The sequence below is a fragment of the Gracilinanus agilis genome, chromosome 4 (genome assembly GCF_016433145.1).
Source record: "Gracilinanus agilis isolate LMUSP501 chromosome 4, AgileGrace, whole genome shotgun sequence".
In the NCBI taxonomy this organism is placed as follows: Eukaryota; Metazoa; Chordata; class Mammalia; order Didelphimorphia; family Didelphidae; genus Gracilinanus; species Gracilinanus agilis.
The window spans coordinates 242813859-242828275 of NC_058133.1; the positions used below are offsets into that span (position 1 = coordinate 242813859).

Genomic DNA, 14417 nt, shown 5'->3' on the forward strand with positions numbered 1-14417 from the left:
ATTATTGCCAAGACCTTCAGATTTCACTTTTATAATATCTCTTGAATGTGACCCCCTTCTCTCCTCTGACTCTGCCACCAATCTAATGCAGGGCTTTATTACTTCACATCTATATTATTACAACAACCTGCTGGTGGGCCTGTCTGCTTCAGGTATGTTCCTACTTCAGTCTATCCTCCATTCAGTCACAATTCAGAGCTGATCATGTCAGCCCTCCCCACATTCAATAAACTACAGTGTTTTCTAATTGCTTCTCAGAGAAAATACAAAATACTCTGTTTGGCATTCAAAGCCTTTAAAACCTACTCTCCTCCTACCTTTCTAGTTTTTTTCACCTTACTCCCTAATACATAATACATAAATAATTTATTTTTTATCCAGTGACACTGGCCAACTGGCTGCTCCATGAACAAGACAATCCATCTCTCAATTTTCTCTGGCTCTCCTACAAACCTGGAATTTTCTTCTTCCTCCATTCTGACTACTGACCTACCTGGCTTCCTCTAAGTTCCAACTAAAATTTTTCCTTCTATAGGAAGACTTCCATAACACATCCTTAACTCCAGTACTTTTCCTCACTTAATTATTTTCTATGTATTCTGTATATGGCTTGTTTCATACTTGTTTGCATGTTCAGTCTCCTCTGTTAGATTGTAATCTTGATAGCAGAGTGTTTTTTGCCTTTTTTTTTTTTTGTATCCCCAGTACCTAGCACTGTGCCTGGAATATAGTAGGTGTTTTATAAACATTTATTGAATTGAATCCAGGTTCAAATCCTGATTCAGACATTTATTAGATTGTGAACTTGGACAAATCATTTACACTGCCTGCCTCGGTTCCTCCATGTATGAAATTGGGATAAAAATAGTACCTACCTTATAGGGTTGTTGTGAGGACAAAATGAGATTTTATTTGTAAAGTTCTTTATAAACATTAAGAATTATATAAATGCTAGCTAATTATCATTGTTTTAATTATTATTAACCTTGCATATATCTTGCTTATATTATAAAATATATATATTTTCTATAAGCCTCCTAAGAGCAGGGACTCTCTTCTGCTTTTTTTCTGGGTATTTTTCAAATTTAGCACAATATTTAATACTTAAGTATTTTTTTAAAGTAATTTTTATTTATTTATTTTTTAACATTTATTAATATTCGTTTTTAACATGGTTACATGATTCATGCTACTACTTTCCCCTTCACCCCCCGCGCCTCCCCCCCCCCATAGCCAATGCACATTTCCACTGATCTTATCATGTGTTGTCGATCAAAACCTATTTCCAAATTGTTGTTAGTTGCATTGGTGTGGTAGTTTCGAGTCTACATCGCCAATCATGTCCACCCCAACCCATGCGTTCAAGCAGTTGTTTTTCTTATATGTTTCCTCTCCTGCGGTCCTTCCTCTGAATGTGGGTAGTGTTCTTTACCATAAATCCCTCAGAGCTGTCCTGTGTCATTGCATTGCTGCTGGTACAGAAGTCCATTACATTCGATTTTACCATAGTATATTAGTCTCTGTGTACAATGTTCTTCTGGCTCTGCTCCTTTCACTCTGCATCAATTCCTGGAGGTCTTTCCAGTTCACCTGGAACTCCTCCAGTTTATTATTCCTTTTAGCACAATAGTATTCCATCACCAGCATATGCCACAGTTTGTTCAGCCATTCCCCAATTGAAGGACATACCCTCCTTTTCCAGTTTTTTGCCACCACAAAAAGCGCAGCTATAAATATTTTCATACAAGTCTGTTTATCTATGATCTCTTTGGAGTACAAACCCAACAATGGTATGGCTGGATCAAAGGGCAGGCATTTTTTTATAGCCCTTTGAGCATAGTTCCAAATTGCCATCCAGAATGGTTGGATCAGTTCACAACTCCATCAGCAATGCATTAATGTCCCAATTTTGCCACATCCCCTCCAGCATTCATTACTCTCCCCTTCTTTCATTTTAGCCAATCTGCTAGGTGTGAGGTGATACCTCAGAGTTGTTTTGATTTGCATTTCTTTAATTATTAGAGATTTAGAACACTTTCTCATGTGCTTATTGATTCTTTTGATTTCTTTACCTAATACTTAAGTATTTAATAAATGCTTGTTAACTAACTGCTGAATATGAATCTGTTTATCAAATACTTCTTCCATATGAAAGATCTTCAAGTTTTTAAAAGGTATTTATCATGTTCCTTCTTAGTTTTCCTTTATGTAGGATAAATATACCAGTTTCTTTCATTTGATCTTCATATGGCATGGTGCCCAATTGACTTACCATCCTGGTTACCCTTGTCTGGATCCCTACTATTCCTTGTTCCATTCCAGAGACCATTTTGGGATGTGTGTGTTGGGGTGGGGATTCTTTATTCTATTCAGAAGTGATCCCAGTTCCCTTTACAGTATTGTTCAAAGATGCCTAGAATCAGTACAATTATGTCTCATGCCTGGCTCCAAAGATTAGATTCTACATAAGAATATATTCTGTGAAACAATGGCTAGCTGAGAGAACAAATAAACTTATAGTCCCATCAGTTCTAAGGAATAAAGCAGCTAATGACTTAGAATAGGGTAGTTACTAGAAAAGTAGCTTAATGGCCAAGATTAAAAGAGCCACTTTTCTAAGACTGCCTTTCTCACAATATCCTCTCCAGATTTTGTCTTCACTTTCTGAAGAAGTCAAGAGTTATCCTTTACCTTCACATTCCAAAGATACCAATGATATCCCAATGTAATCGAAATGTCACTGGTTCAGTAATTGGGTGTCTGCATGTCTTATCTTCTGACCCCTTGACCTTTTCCCCACAAACCCACCCATCTAGATTTGAATATAACTTACCAGAGAGGATCTGGAAGATTCCAGTGATATAAAACCGTCCACCCTTGGTGAGAGTAAAAAGTTGGCAGAAGAACAGGAACAAGGAAAGGACACTGAATATAATGGAAAGGATCATGGTGGCTTGGACAGATTGCAGCCATTCTGGAGGGGAAAAGAGAAAAGATAGAAACATAATTAGGAAAACAAGTAATAGTTTATTTCTGCTTGAAAGAGGATAAAAGGGATTTGGAGGGTTACTGTGCATTGTGCTAACTGTGAGAAACTGAACAATGACTAAGAAATAGAAACTATTAGAGTAGTCACTAATTGCTGGCACAAGCAGCTCAAGAAATATGTTGTCTAAGAAAAATCTGTGGCAAGAAATCTTGTTGCCAACAGGGAAACCAATAGCAGGACCTAATAAGGTTATAAAGAAAAATCCCCAGAAAACTAGCTAAGCCATTTTTAAAGGAAATATTTTAAAAATATATACTCCCTTGTCTTAATAAACAGACTACATAAAACATGATTTTACTTTTTAGTACACTCTTCCCCACTGTGTTCTTTTTATTCTTCTTAGTTTTACTGATTATTCAGTCAATTAAACAACAACCATAAATGCTTACTATATTCTAGACATATAGTAAACACATAACTAAGTGCTGGGGATACAATGAAAAAAACCAACACTCCTTGCCATCAAGGAGCCTATAGCATAATGGAGGAGACAAAATACATAAATTCATACATGTAGGATAAATACAGAGGAGATGGAAAGTAACCTTAGAGGAGAGGAAATTGGTAAAGGATTCTTGGAGCAGTTCTTTAATATTGAAATGAATTTTAAAAGAAGCTAGGGATTCTAAGAGTTAGAGTTTGGGAGAGAGAGCATTTCAGAAAAAGAGAATAGCTAGTACAAAGTCAGAGATATAAGGTGTTGTGTGTAAGGAATATAGCAAGTAGGCCAGTATGCCCAGATCACAGTTGGCATGTAGGAGAAGAGATTATAAGATGATTGGAAGGGGCCAGATTATAAAGAGCTTTGTAGACCAAACAAAAGTTTTTACATGTGATCGTGGGAGTAATAGAGAGTGACTGAGTTCATTTAGTGAAACTTACACCTTAGAAATATAACTTTTGGCAGCTAGATTAGAGTAGGGAAAAACAAGCAGGCTAAACATTTAGAAGGTTATTGCAAAGAGGGTGGTGACTATGTGAGTGGAGAGGAGATATTTAAGAGACCTGTTGAGGAGAAATAAATTAGAAGATCTGGCAAATTATTGGGTATTTTGGGTTGCTTGACAAAGAGCTGAGAAAGACCGATATAACGTTGAGTTTGTGAACCTGGGTGACTAGATGATTTGGTGACTCATTTTACAGGTCAATTGGTGCCCTTGAGTAAAGGGCAAATTCATAAAGGGCTGAAGAAAAATATGGAAAGTTCTTTTTTGGTTATGTTGAACTTAAGATACCTGTAGTTCAATTTGATCTGATTGTTGGTGATATGGATATATATACTGGAGCTCAGGAGAGAGATGAAGTATGGATAAATAGGTCTAGGGATCATTTACATAGATATGATAATTGAGCCAATGGGATGAGACCACTAAGAGAATATATAGAGAAAAAAGAAGAGGGTATAGGATAGAACCTTGGGTTACCATCACTGTTAGTGTTAAAAAAGAAATGAATGACATGGGTAAGATTCAGCAAAACACACCAATGAGAGCCAAGGAAAGAGTGAACTAAAACAGAGTAGAATCATGAAAATCCAGAGAACACGTATAGAAGATAAGAAGATGATTTCTTGATAGTGCTAAATGCTGCCGATATCAAGAAGAATGAGAATTAAGAAGAGGCCATTAGATTTGGCAACTTTGGAAAGAAGAGTTTCCATTGAATGATGAGATCAGAAGTCAGATTACAGAGGGTTTAGAAGAGAATGAAAAAAAAGGAAACAGAGGCACCAATTGTAAATGACTTTCTTGAAGAATTTATCAAGAAGGTGAGGAGAGATATAGAATGCTAGCTGGAAGGCATAGTTGGCTCTCATAGTGTGTTTTTTTTTTATTTTTTTAAACCCTTAACTTCTGTGTATTGGCTCCTAGGTGGAAGAGTGGTAAGGGTGGGCAATGGGGGTCAAGTGACTTGCCCAGGGTCACACAGCTGGGAAGTGGCTGAGGCCGGGTTTGAACCTAGGACCTCCTGTCTCTAGGCCTGACTTTCAATCCACTGAGCTACCCAGCTGCCCCCTCTCATAATGGTTTTTTTAAGGATGATGGAAACAATAATATTTGTAGCCAGCATAGAAGGAGCTAAGAAGTAGATAGGGAGATTTCTAAGAGTTGAAAAACATTTATCCTGAGAGTTGGGGCAATCTGTTAGATATTGATTAAGTGTCCATGTAGAGAGGTTGGGCTTGACGAGTAGAAGGACTAGCTCATTAGAGACTGGAGGGAAGTATGATGTTGATGGTAGAATAATTTGATGAGAGAAAAAGATTTCAGCAAATGATCTCATTTTTTTTGGTGAAGTCTGAGGTGAGGTGAGTCAGGTAGCCAACTAAGTGAGGCAGTGGAAAGGAGTGGTATGGAAAGCTTGAAGAGAAAAGAAAAAACTTGGACAGCTGGAATTTGTTCTGATAGTCAGAGGTTAAGAACTGAAGGACAGGAAGAGTAGAAGGTGGGAGTATGCTAACTTTTGGGGAATATGTCCAGGTAAAAAAAATCAAAACAGTGTGGTCTCTGAGGAAAGTATGTGATTTGAAGGTTCAAAGTTGAGTTTTATGTCTATACAGATCTCAACTTTCCGACTTACAACTTATGGCTCTTGGGGAATTAGCAAGTGGTTTGTTCAGGCTTTTCCTAGCTAGTAACAAGCAGGTAAGACCCAAATCTCTTCCTGCCTTCAGTTGTAATACTTTCCTATGTACTCATTCTGATATAACTTATCTCTAAACCTCCTCAGGCTCTTTCTAACCTAGCGAGTTCTCTACTGGTCTTTCCACAGTACCCTGAGAAAAATCTTTTTTCTAAATTAGTAAATTTCACCTTGTGAAAATAATACTTTTTCTTTTTTTAAACTTAAAGGTTCTTAACCTGAAATCTGTGAAAATTTTAAAATATTTAAAAATATGGTAACTATTTCAATATATCTGATTTCCTTTGTAACTTATTTTGCAATGTTCATAATGTAATGTATTCTATAATTTAAATATATTTTATAAGGGGTTAGTAAACAATAGGTAAATTTGCAGAGAAAAATATTTTGGCTCACTATATGGAAGATCTTCCTAATAATTATATTACATGGCATATGATAATTAAGTGCCTTATGTTTGCCTCTTTTTTTGTTGTTTAATTTGATATAAATATTTTATACTATTTACTTTTCAAGTACTTATTTCATCTTTTCCAGTCAAAAAGTAAATTTTTTGAGGTCAGAGACCAAGTCTCAATTGAATATAATCTCTTTTATTCTTTCTCTAAGCTTGATATTTTCCCCTCTCCCTACCTGCTAATTTTTTTACCCATCTTTAAAGCCTAACTCAAATGCCACCTTGCAGAAGGGGGCATTCTCTGATTTCCTCCAGCAGGTAATAAATTCCTCCTCATAAAACACTTGGTTTATATCTCTAGTATCCACTTATCATGTAAAGTTAAATATTATAGTTATATGGATATGTATCATACTCTCTTGAACTATGTTTTATTTTTTTATTTTTGTTGTGAGCACCATATGCAATATTATTTATTAACCAATTCTTAGAACATTATTTGGGAAATACTATGTGTGTGTATATATGTATATATATGTATATATATATACATATATATATATATATATGTTTGCTTCCATCCTTACTCCTTCCTTCTTTTCACTCCAGAAGTAATTTTATTTTATTTTTTAATTTTAATTTTGAATATTTTCCTCTAGTTATATATTTCATGTTCTTTCCCTCTCCCTCAAGCCCCCCCATCCCCCCTTAGCAGATGCACAATCCCACTGGGTTTTACATGTATCAATGATACACGTTTAAATGGTAAATAATTAGCATGGTTGCTTTATTAAAAGCTAAAGGGGCAGGAAAGAGGTGAATCCAGTTTCTTCTTAAGAGAGAAGAGAACCACTCCATTTAGGTCATTTGGTCCTAAACTTATGATAGGAAAGGCTGCAGAGGAAGTAACTATAAGTCATAAACTAAAGAAATTTTGTTATAGTTTTCTCTATCAGAAAATAAAAATAGGGTTAATTGTAAACTGAAAAGAAAAAAAAATTGTTTAGCTTTTAAGACTAAAAAGTAATTAGAAATCATGAGATAGAATGTGACTTCAGTTTAACTGTATTTTTGTTCTTGACTTATGAACTGACAACTAAATGAGGAAGGTTTGCAAAATACTAGAATAAATAGTATATCTTCTTAATTTACTATGGAAAGGGTCTTTATGCCACAAACTCTTTTCTTTCAATTGCATTGTATCTTCCCCACTCCCTCAACATCCCCTGCAGTGGTGCTTTAAGGCAGTGAAAGAAAATATCCAGAGATGAATAAAAAAGAAGTGAAAGTAATTAAGTCTTTTCCAGTTCATTGAAAATCCCAACCCAGGGTCATAGTTTGTGTATATACAATTTACTGTAAATCAGCATACTTGGGTTCTAATCCAAGTTTTATATTAGCTGTATGACCTTAGTAAATTTCTCAGTTCACTTTCTGGTTCTCAGTTCCTATTTATAAAACAAGAATATTAAGCAAGTTGATTCTTATGGTCTCTCTTCCTGCTCTGGCAGTCTGTGATACTATATTTATCAGATGAGATCCTGTGACACATATTTAAAACCCATTTTAAAAAAGAATCAGGGCAGCGAACATAGAAAACACCTTAAGAAAAGATAAGGCAGATCAGAGGATCTCTACTAACCTAGTGTTCATTATTAACGGCCATTTTATACATGTATGGGGCAGCTAGGTCGTATAGTGAGTGAAAGGCTTGAAATAAGGTAGAACTAAGTTCAAATCCTGCCTCAGATACCAGTGGAAATGCTGTGATCTTCAGTAAACTTTGTGAGAACTATCCTGCTAAAGAAAGAATATTAGTAACCCAGACTTGTGAGGTGCTTTTGTCACATCTGTTCTCTACAAATGTGTCTTACTACCATCTGCTTCAAGTCTGTGCCCAGTTTTCCATACTGACTCATACTCTTGGAGAAGAGTAAAGTTTTTTTGGGAAATACTTTGTAATTATTGTTCTTGCTATGCCATTTGAATAAATTACTTTTCAAAGATGGGGGCCAGAGAGGGAAGTGTGAGAAGAAATTAATGCTTGTTAGTTGAAAAAAGTAAAATAAGTTAAATGCAAATATATATCAGTCATCTTTGGATGGTTATACTCATTTGAGTATACTCATTTATATGAAGACACTTTACTGGAGGACAGTCACTAAACTAATTTATATTCTAATTCTTGTTGCCCTTAGCTATAGATATAGATCTCTCCATTAGCAAAGATTTCAAGATTTTTCTAAGGTTGCTTTTATATTTTCTATTATGTGCCATTTACTTAAATTGATTAAATATCTTTAGGAAGTAGTAATTGGCTGTATCAATACTGTTCATTTTCCTGTTTTGTAATAAATAATTTGTTCAAATAGGTCAAACTGGATTTCTTTTAACTGCAAATAGCATCCACCCTTTGTGGTCTTCTAACTTGTTTTTTATTTCTATCCACCCTCTTTGTTGATGGTCTGACTATTGACAGACAGCTGGTTCATACACATTGGTTGCCAGCCATTTCTTGTCAAAGATATAATCAAATTCACCTTTGCTACCTGGTGCTTTCCATATCTAGCTGCCTTTTGATTGTTTTTTTGAAAAATGTATTCATGATATATAGGTCTGAGCTCACTGTGTAGAGTTTTTTGACTCTGATTAATTTTTTCAAGCCTACACACATTTTATATACATAATTTTATACATATATATGTTAATTTAATTAGAGGATCTTATTGAGTTTTTCGTAAAATTATTCTATATCTTCTTACTTTAACATATATGTTGATACACATAAATTGATGTGGAATTTTTTTATAAATGCTAATCACTTTAAGAATTATTGTACTTCCTGAAAGCCAAGATCAAAAAAGAACCTAGACACTGTCTTTCAAGAAATTATCAAAGAAGATTGTCCTGATATACTAGAATCAGATGTTAAAAATAGAAATTGAAAGAATCCACCAATCACTACCTGAAAGATGTTCAAATGAAAAATCTCAGAAATATTAAAGACAAATTTCAGAGCTCCTATGTCAAGGAGCAAATATTAAAAGCAGACAGAAAGAAACAGTTCAAATATCATGGGGTCACAATCAGGAGAACACAAGTTTTAGCAGCTTCTACATAAAAGGATTAGATGGCTTAGAATATGATATTCTGGAGGGCAAAGAAGTTAGGATTATAACTAGTAATCACACACTCAGCAAAACTGGGTACACTCCTTAAGGAGAAAATGTATATTTAATGAAATAGAGGATTTTTGAGCATTCCTAACGAAAAGACCAGAAATGAATAGAAAATTTGACTTTCAATACAAGACCCAAGAGAAGTATAAAAAGGTAAGCAGGAAACAGGGTTTCAATCAATAAGGCATAAGAAGATACTATTTTTGATTCCTAAAATTTTTATCACCATTATTGCAATTAGAAAGAGTCTATATAGGTAGAAGGTACGAGTGTGAATTGTCTATGATGGGATGATTTAAAAATTAAAATTAGGGGCTGAGAAAGAGAGATGCACTGGGAGAATGGGGAAAGAAAAGGTAGAATGGGGTAAATTATTTCACATAAAAGAATACAAAAGGAAGAGCTTTTTATATAGAGGGGAAGATGGGGGTGGTGGTGGTGGGAAAGTTTGAATTGGAATTGACTCAAAGAGTACATGTTATTATACATATTCAGTTTGGTAATATAGAAATCTATCTTACCTACAAGGAAGAAGGAGGGGAAGGATACATGGAAGGGCAGAATTGATAGAATGGTAGATTATTGGTCAGAAGCAAAACACTTTTGATAAGGGATAGGGTGAAAGAGGAGAGAGAGGATTTGTTGGAAGCAAATATACAACAATCATAACTGTGAAAAGAATTTTAAAGCAAGTTTCTCAGCTAAAGATTTCATTTCACAAAAATATAGAGACAAGTCAAATTTATAAAAATAGAAATAATTTCCCAAAGAACAGGAATTTTTACATTAAGAAGTCAAAGCTATCATATGAAAAAATACTCTAAAACACTATTGGAGTAGTGATGGGCAAACTTTTTAAAGAGGGGGCCAAAGGAAAGGAAATGCTCATCTGTCAGTCTGTTTCTAAGGCAACTCTTTCGAAGTTTCATTGTATTGTATCCTACTCATTGTATTGTTAGATTAGGAATAATGTCCCACAGCTGGATAGAACATTTCAGTCCCCCCCCCCCCCAATCTGGTCTGCAGGCCCATAGTTTGCCCATCACTGGATTAGAGAAATGCAAGTTAAAACAACACTGAGGTCATCTTCACCAATCAGATTAACTAATATAATAGAAAAGGAAAATGACAAATATTGGAGGGGATGTGGGAAAATTGGCATATTAAAGCACTGTTGGGGGGCAGCTAGGTAGCATTAGGCCTGGAGTTGGGAGGACTTGGTTTCAAATCTAGCCTCAGAAACATCTTAACTGTGTGACAATGGGAAAATCATTTAAACCCAACTGCCTAATCCTAATCCTTACTGCTCTTTTGCCTTAGAATTGATTCTAAGACATAAATTAAGAGTTTAAAAAAAAAGAAAGACTGTAGGTAGGGTTGTGAACTGATCCAATGACTATGCCCAAAGAGGTGTGAAACCATGCATACCCTTTGACCCGGTTTGTATCCCAAAGAAATAAAAAAAAACAAAAACAAAAGGAAAGGAACTATTTGTACAGAAATATTTATAGCACTTCCTTTTTTGTGGTAGTAAAGAACTAGAAATTGAGGGGATACTTCAACTGGGGAATGACTATAAGGAATAAGCAGAGGGGCTGGGCAGTGAGGTGGATTGATAGCCAGGCCTAGAGAAAGGAGGTCCTAGGTTAAAATCTGGTTTCAGACACTTCCTAGCTGGCAAGTCACTTAACTCTTGTTGTCTAACTAACTCTTAACATTCTTCTGCTATGGAACCAATACACCATATTGATTCTAAGATGGAAGGGAAGGGTTTATTTTTTATTTTATTTTTTACTTTTTAAATTAATAAGTGCTTTATTTGAACAGATCAAAGGACTTGAGAGTTGGGACTACCCAGGTACTGGATACAAAGAGGCCCACTCCACTTGTGTTTATAAGGATTTAAGGGGAAAAATCACAAATGGTTTATATGAGGCAAGCCAAGTGATAGTAGCCTTGTTCTAACAAATGGTACAGATATGGAGAAAGGACAAAGGGTGGAAAACACGTTTCTTGGAAAGGGATATAGCTAGGTACAAGAGAACTCCCAAATGGCTATGGAAGGGCAAGAGCCTTGTCCACCAGCATATCTTGAATGATCTAAACTTCTGAGAGGTTTTGAAAGGGCAGAATATTGAGGGTACAAAAGTTTCATGTCTAGTATGACTTTTTTTTTTATGAAGTCATACTTTTTCTCTGTGATCGATCACTGAATTATTCACTAGCTACTTATTCTAATTACTCTGTACCAACTCCAGAAACCAAAATGAAGCTGGTTGAACAATACTTTTTAGAATGTTAAGGTAAGGTTTTTTTTTAAAAAAAGAAATGATGAGCAGGATTATTTCAGAAAATCTTGGAAAGACTCACACAAACTGATGGAAGGTGAAGTGAGCAGAACCAGGAGAACATTGTACACAATAACAACAATATTGTACCATGATCGATTGTGTATTATTTAACTGTTCTCATTAATACAAAGATCCAAGACAATTCTAAAGGACTTATGATGAAAAATGCTATCCAATTCTAGAGAAAAAAGTGATGAAGTCTGAAAGCAGATCGAAGCATACTTAAAAAAAAACCACTTTATTTTTCTTGTTTTTTTTGGTCTGTGTTTTTCTTTTACAACATGACTAATATGAGGAAAAATGCTAATCACAAACATTGCAATTTGGGATGACAAAGTGTCCCATGATATATTTCTTGTTGGTTTTGGACACATAGTAAAACCCATTCTGCCAATTCTCATCTCCAAGGAAACCACTAGATAATCTTTCATTTAGTTACAACTTCCTTTTGTTTTTTGCTTCCAACATTGAAAAGTCTGACTTCTTTCAGTAGCATAACCATTCACTGGTAACTAGACAAGTATTATACATTTTGATCATCAAATAATTAATTAATTAGTTAAATTAATAAGGTAATTTATTTTGTTTAATTATTAGTAAATTAGTAAGATTGATTAATGTTGACATATAAACTAAAGGGGGTGGTAACCACAGAATATTGAGGGCCATTTTGTATTTTTCTTTATTTCATTGACTGCCATGGCCAAATTCACTACATAGTGAATCCTAATTGTGATACTTCTCTGTACTTAGGTAAGCTCATTGTCAAAAACAGAGAGTTAGCCAATGGGACTACATTCAATATCTTTCTAGGGATGTGACCAACAAGTTAGAGGACTAGACAGTTTCTCCAATTTGCATAACCTCTTAAACCTTTCCAAAACAGAATAAGGAAGAGCTAAAGCAATTTCACTAAACTCTGTCTGAGATATCAAGAAATTGAATAAAGTTTACAACTTGAGTAAGTAACAGTTGAGAAGGTTAATCTGTAATTTTTAACATGTTCACTCAGCACTCATTCCATCAGTAATCATCATACTTGGGCAAAATTACCAAGATAACCAAGGGCTGGCAACAGAATTCAACTTTACCCATGCCTCCCTCTAGACTCCTGATAGCCAGAGGCCAGAATCTTGATCTGGCTGGGATGACAGCATGGTAATGTTCTATGCTGCAATAGGGATCATTCATGGAAATGAGGAAAAAGGGAACTGATGCAAGATGCTCACATGTATTGGATCTACCAGGCCTGGAAAAAAATGGGGGCTAGTGTCTATTTATGGTCTGTCCCTCTAGAAATCTGCCCCTCTAGAAATCACATGGGGCAGAGACTGAGGCTAGTGAAATTCAATTGCCTAATATAAGAGGTTTTGATATCTGGCCCCAGTAAAACCATTATTAAAGCATAAGGAACATGATAGTTGAATATAAGGGGGGAAAGACTGGTATTACCAGAGATCATAGAGGAAAGAAAGTCTACTAGGATACTCTAACACCTTGAGCACAAATGGAAAAACCAACAGTTAAGATATTAATAACAAAAAGGAAATGATCTACAAATCTAAATGAATTCAGTGATCTAAGAAAGATGGGAAGGAACAAGCATTTATTAACAGTTTATTTTATGCTAGACACTGTGCTAAATCTTTTGCAAATATTACCTCATTTGATAATCTATAAATAAATAATAGGAGACAAAATGAATCAATACTTGATGAGGCAATGCACCCTGTGGATTCCCAAGAAAGCATGAACACACAACAGGATGTTCCTAAATGGTTTGAAAGAGAAATAAAAACTGTAAAAGCAGATTTTATGGCTTGTAAAAGAAATAATTGATAAGCTAGAAAAACACCAAAAAAAGCAACTGACTGGGAATGCAGATACAAAGAAGTGAAAGGTAATCTAGAAGAAAAGAAACAAAAAACAGTAACATTAAAAGAAAACGTGATTTCTATACAACCAAAATATATTGTTCTGAGACAAGATGGTTAGAGACACGGGGCAGTACTTATATTTTCTCTATTATCTGCAGGAATTAGTATGTCTAAGAGTTAAGCACAATAGAAAAAGAAAGTCAAAGGGTAAGATCTACAAGGTAATAAGATAGAAAGTGTTAAAATGGAGGTTTTATCTGAAAGAAGACAAAACTACACTTGGGGCCTGACTGGCCTCAGCTTCCCTGATATGGTTTTCTGATCATCTAGGATCTCTCAGAATGGGTGGGTGTCTAAGACTATGCTAGTTGTCAAATCCCGATGACATATTGACCAGGCAAGTCTCTGAATGGAGACAAAGGGGGTCTGAGTCCAGAGAAAATAAATACCATAGTGTTCTTGCTGCATATTCTTTCTGGGTTAGGTTAAACTCTTGTTAAAATGTTTAATGACTTGTAAGTGCCTCATTTCAGTCCAACACTAAAGGCTCTGGTGTTAAAGGCACATTTATAACAAATGGGTATCTTAGAAACTTTAATTCTCTGAAGAATATAGTCACTAAATAAGAAATGAATAAATAAAAATGCTTTAAGTCAAAAAATTGGAAAAGACAGAAAGGTAAGAGAATAATGACAAGAATGAGAGAAAGAAATTCCTTTTTGGAAAAAAAAAACCTACATGAAATGGAATTTAAAATGAATAAAACCAAAGGCAGCAAAGTAGAAAAGTAATTCTACTTAAATGAGAGAAAAAACAAGAAAAAGAATAATATAACCAGATAGAATAAAAGAAAAGAATTAATAAAACAAACCTCCTTGATTCCATGACAGAGAAAGGAAATCACACTTTTAAACCAAAGAG

At 34.9% G+C, this 14417-nt stretch overlaps 1 protein-coding gene across 5 annotated transcripts in view; it reads right to left on the bottom strand.

The window, feature by feature from the left end:
- PMP22 (peripheral myelin protein 22) overlaps positions 1-14417 on the bottom strand; it is a 105646-nt gene that overhangs the window by 72457 nt on the left and 18772 nt on the right. For 4 of the 5 annotated variants that reach the window (XM_044677165.1, XM_044677161.1, XM_044677162.1 and 1 more), the window contains one exon: positions 2834-2974. In XM_044677165.1, the coding sequence (XP_044533100.1) occupies positions 2834-2974 (141 nt within the window). Of the gene's footprint in view, positions 1-2289; positions 2414-2833; positions 2975-14417 lie in introns of those variants that run through there. The other variant, XM_044677164.1, reaches the window with a different exon arrangement.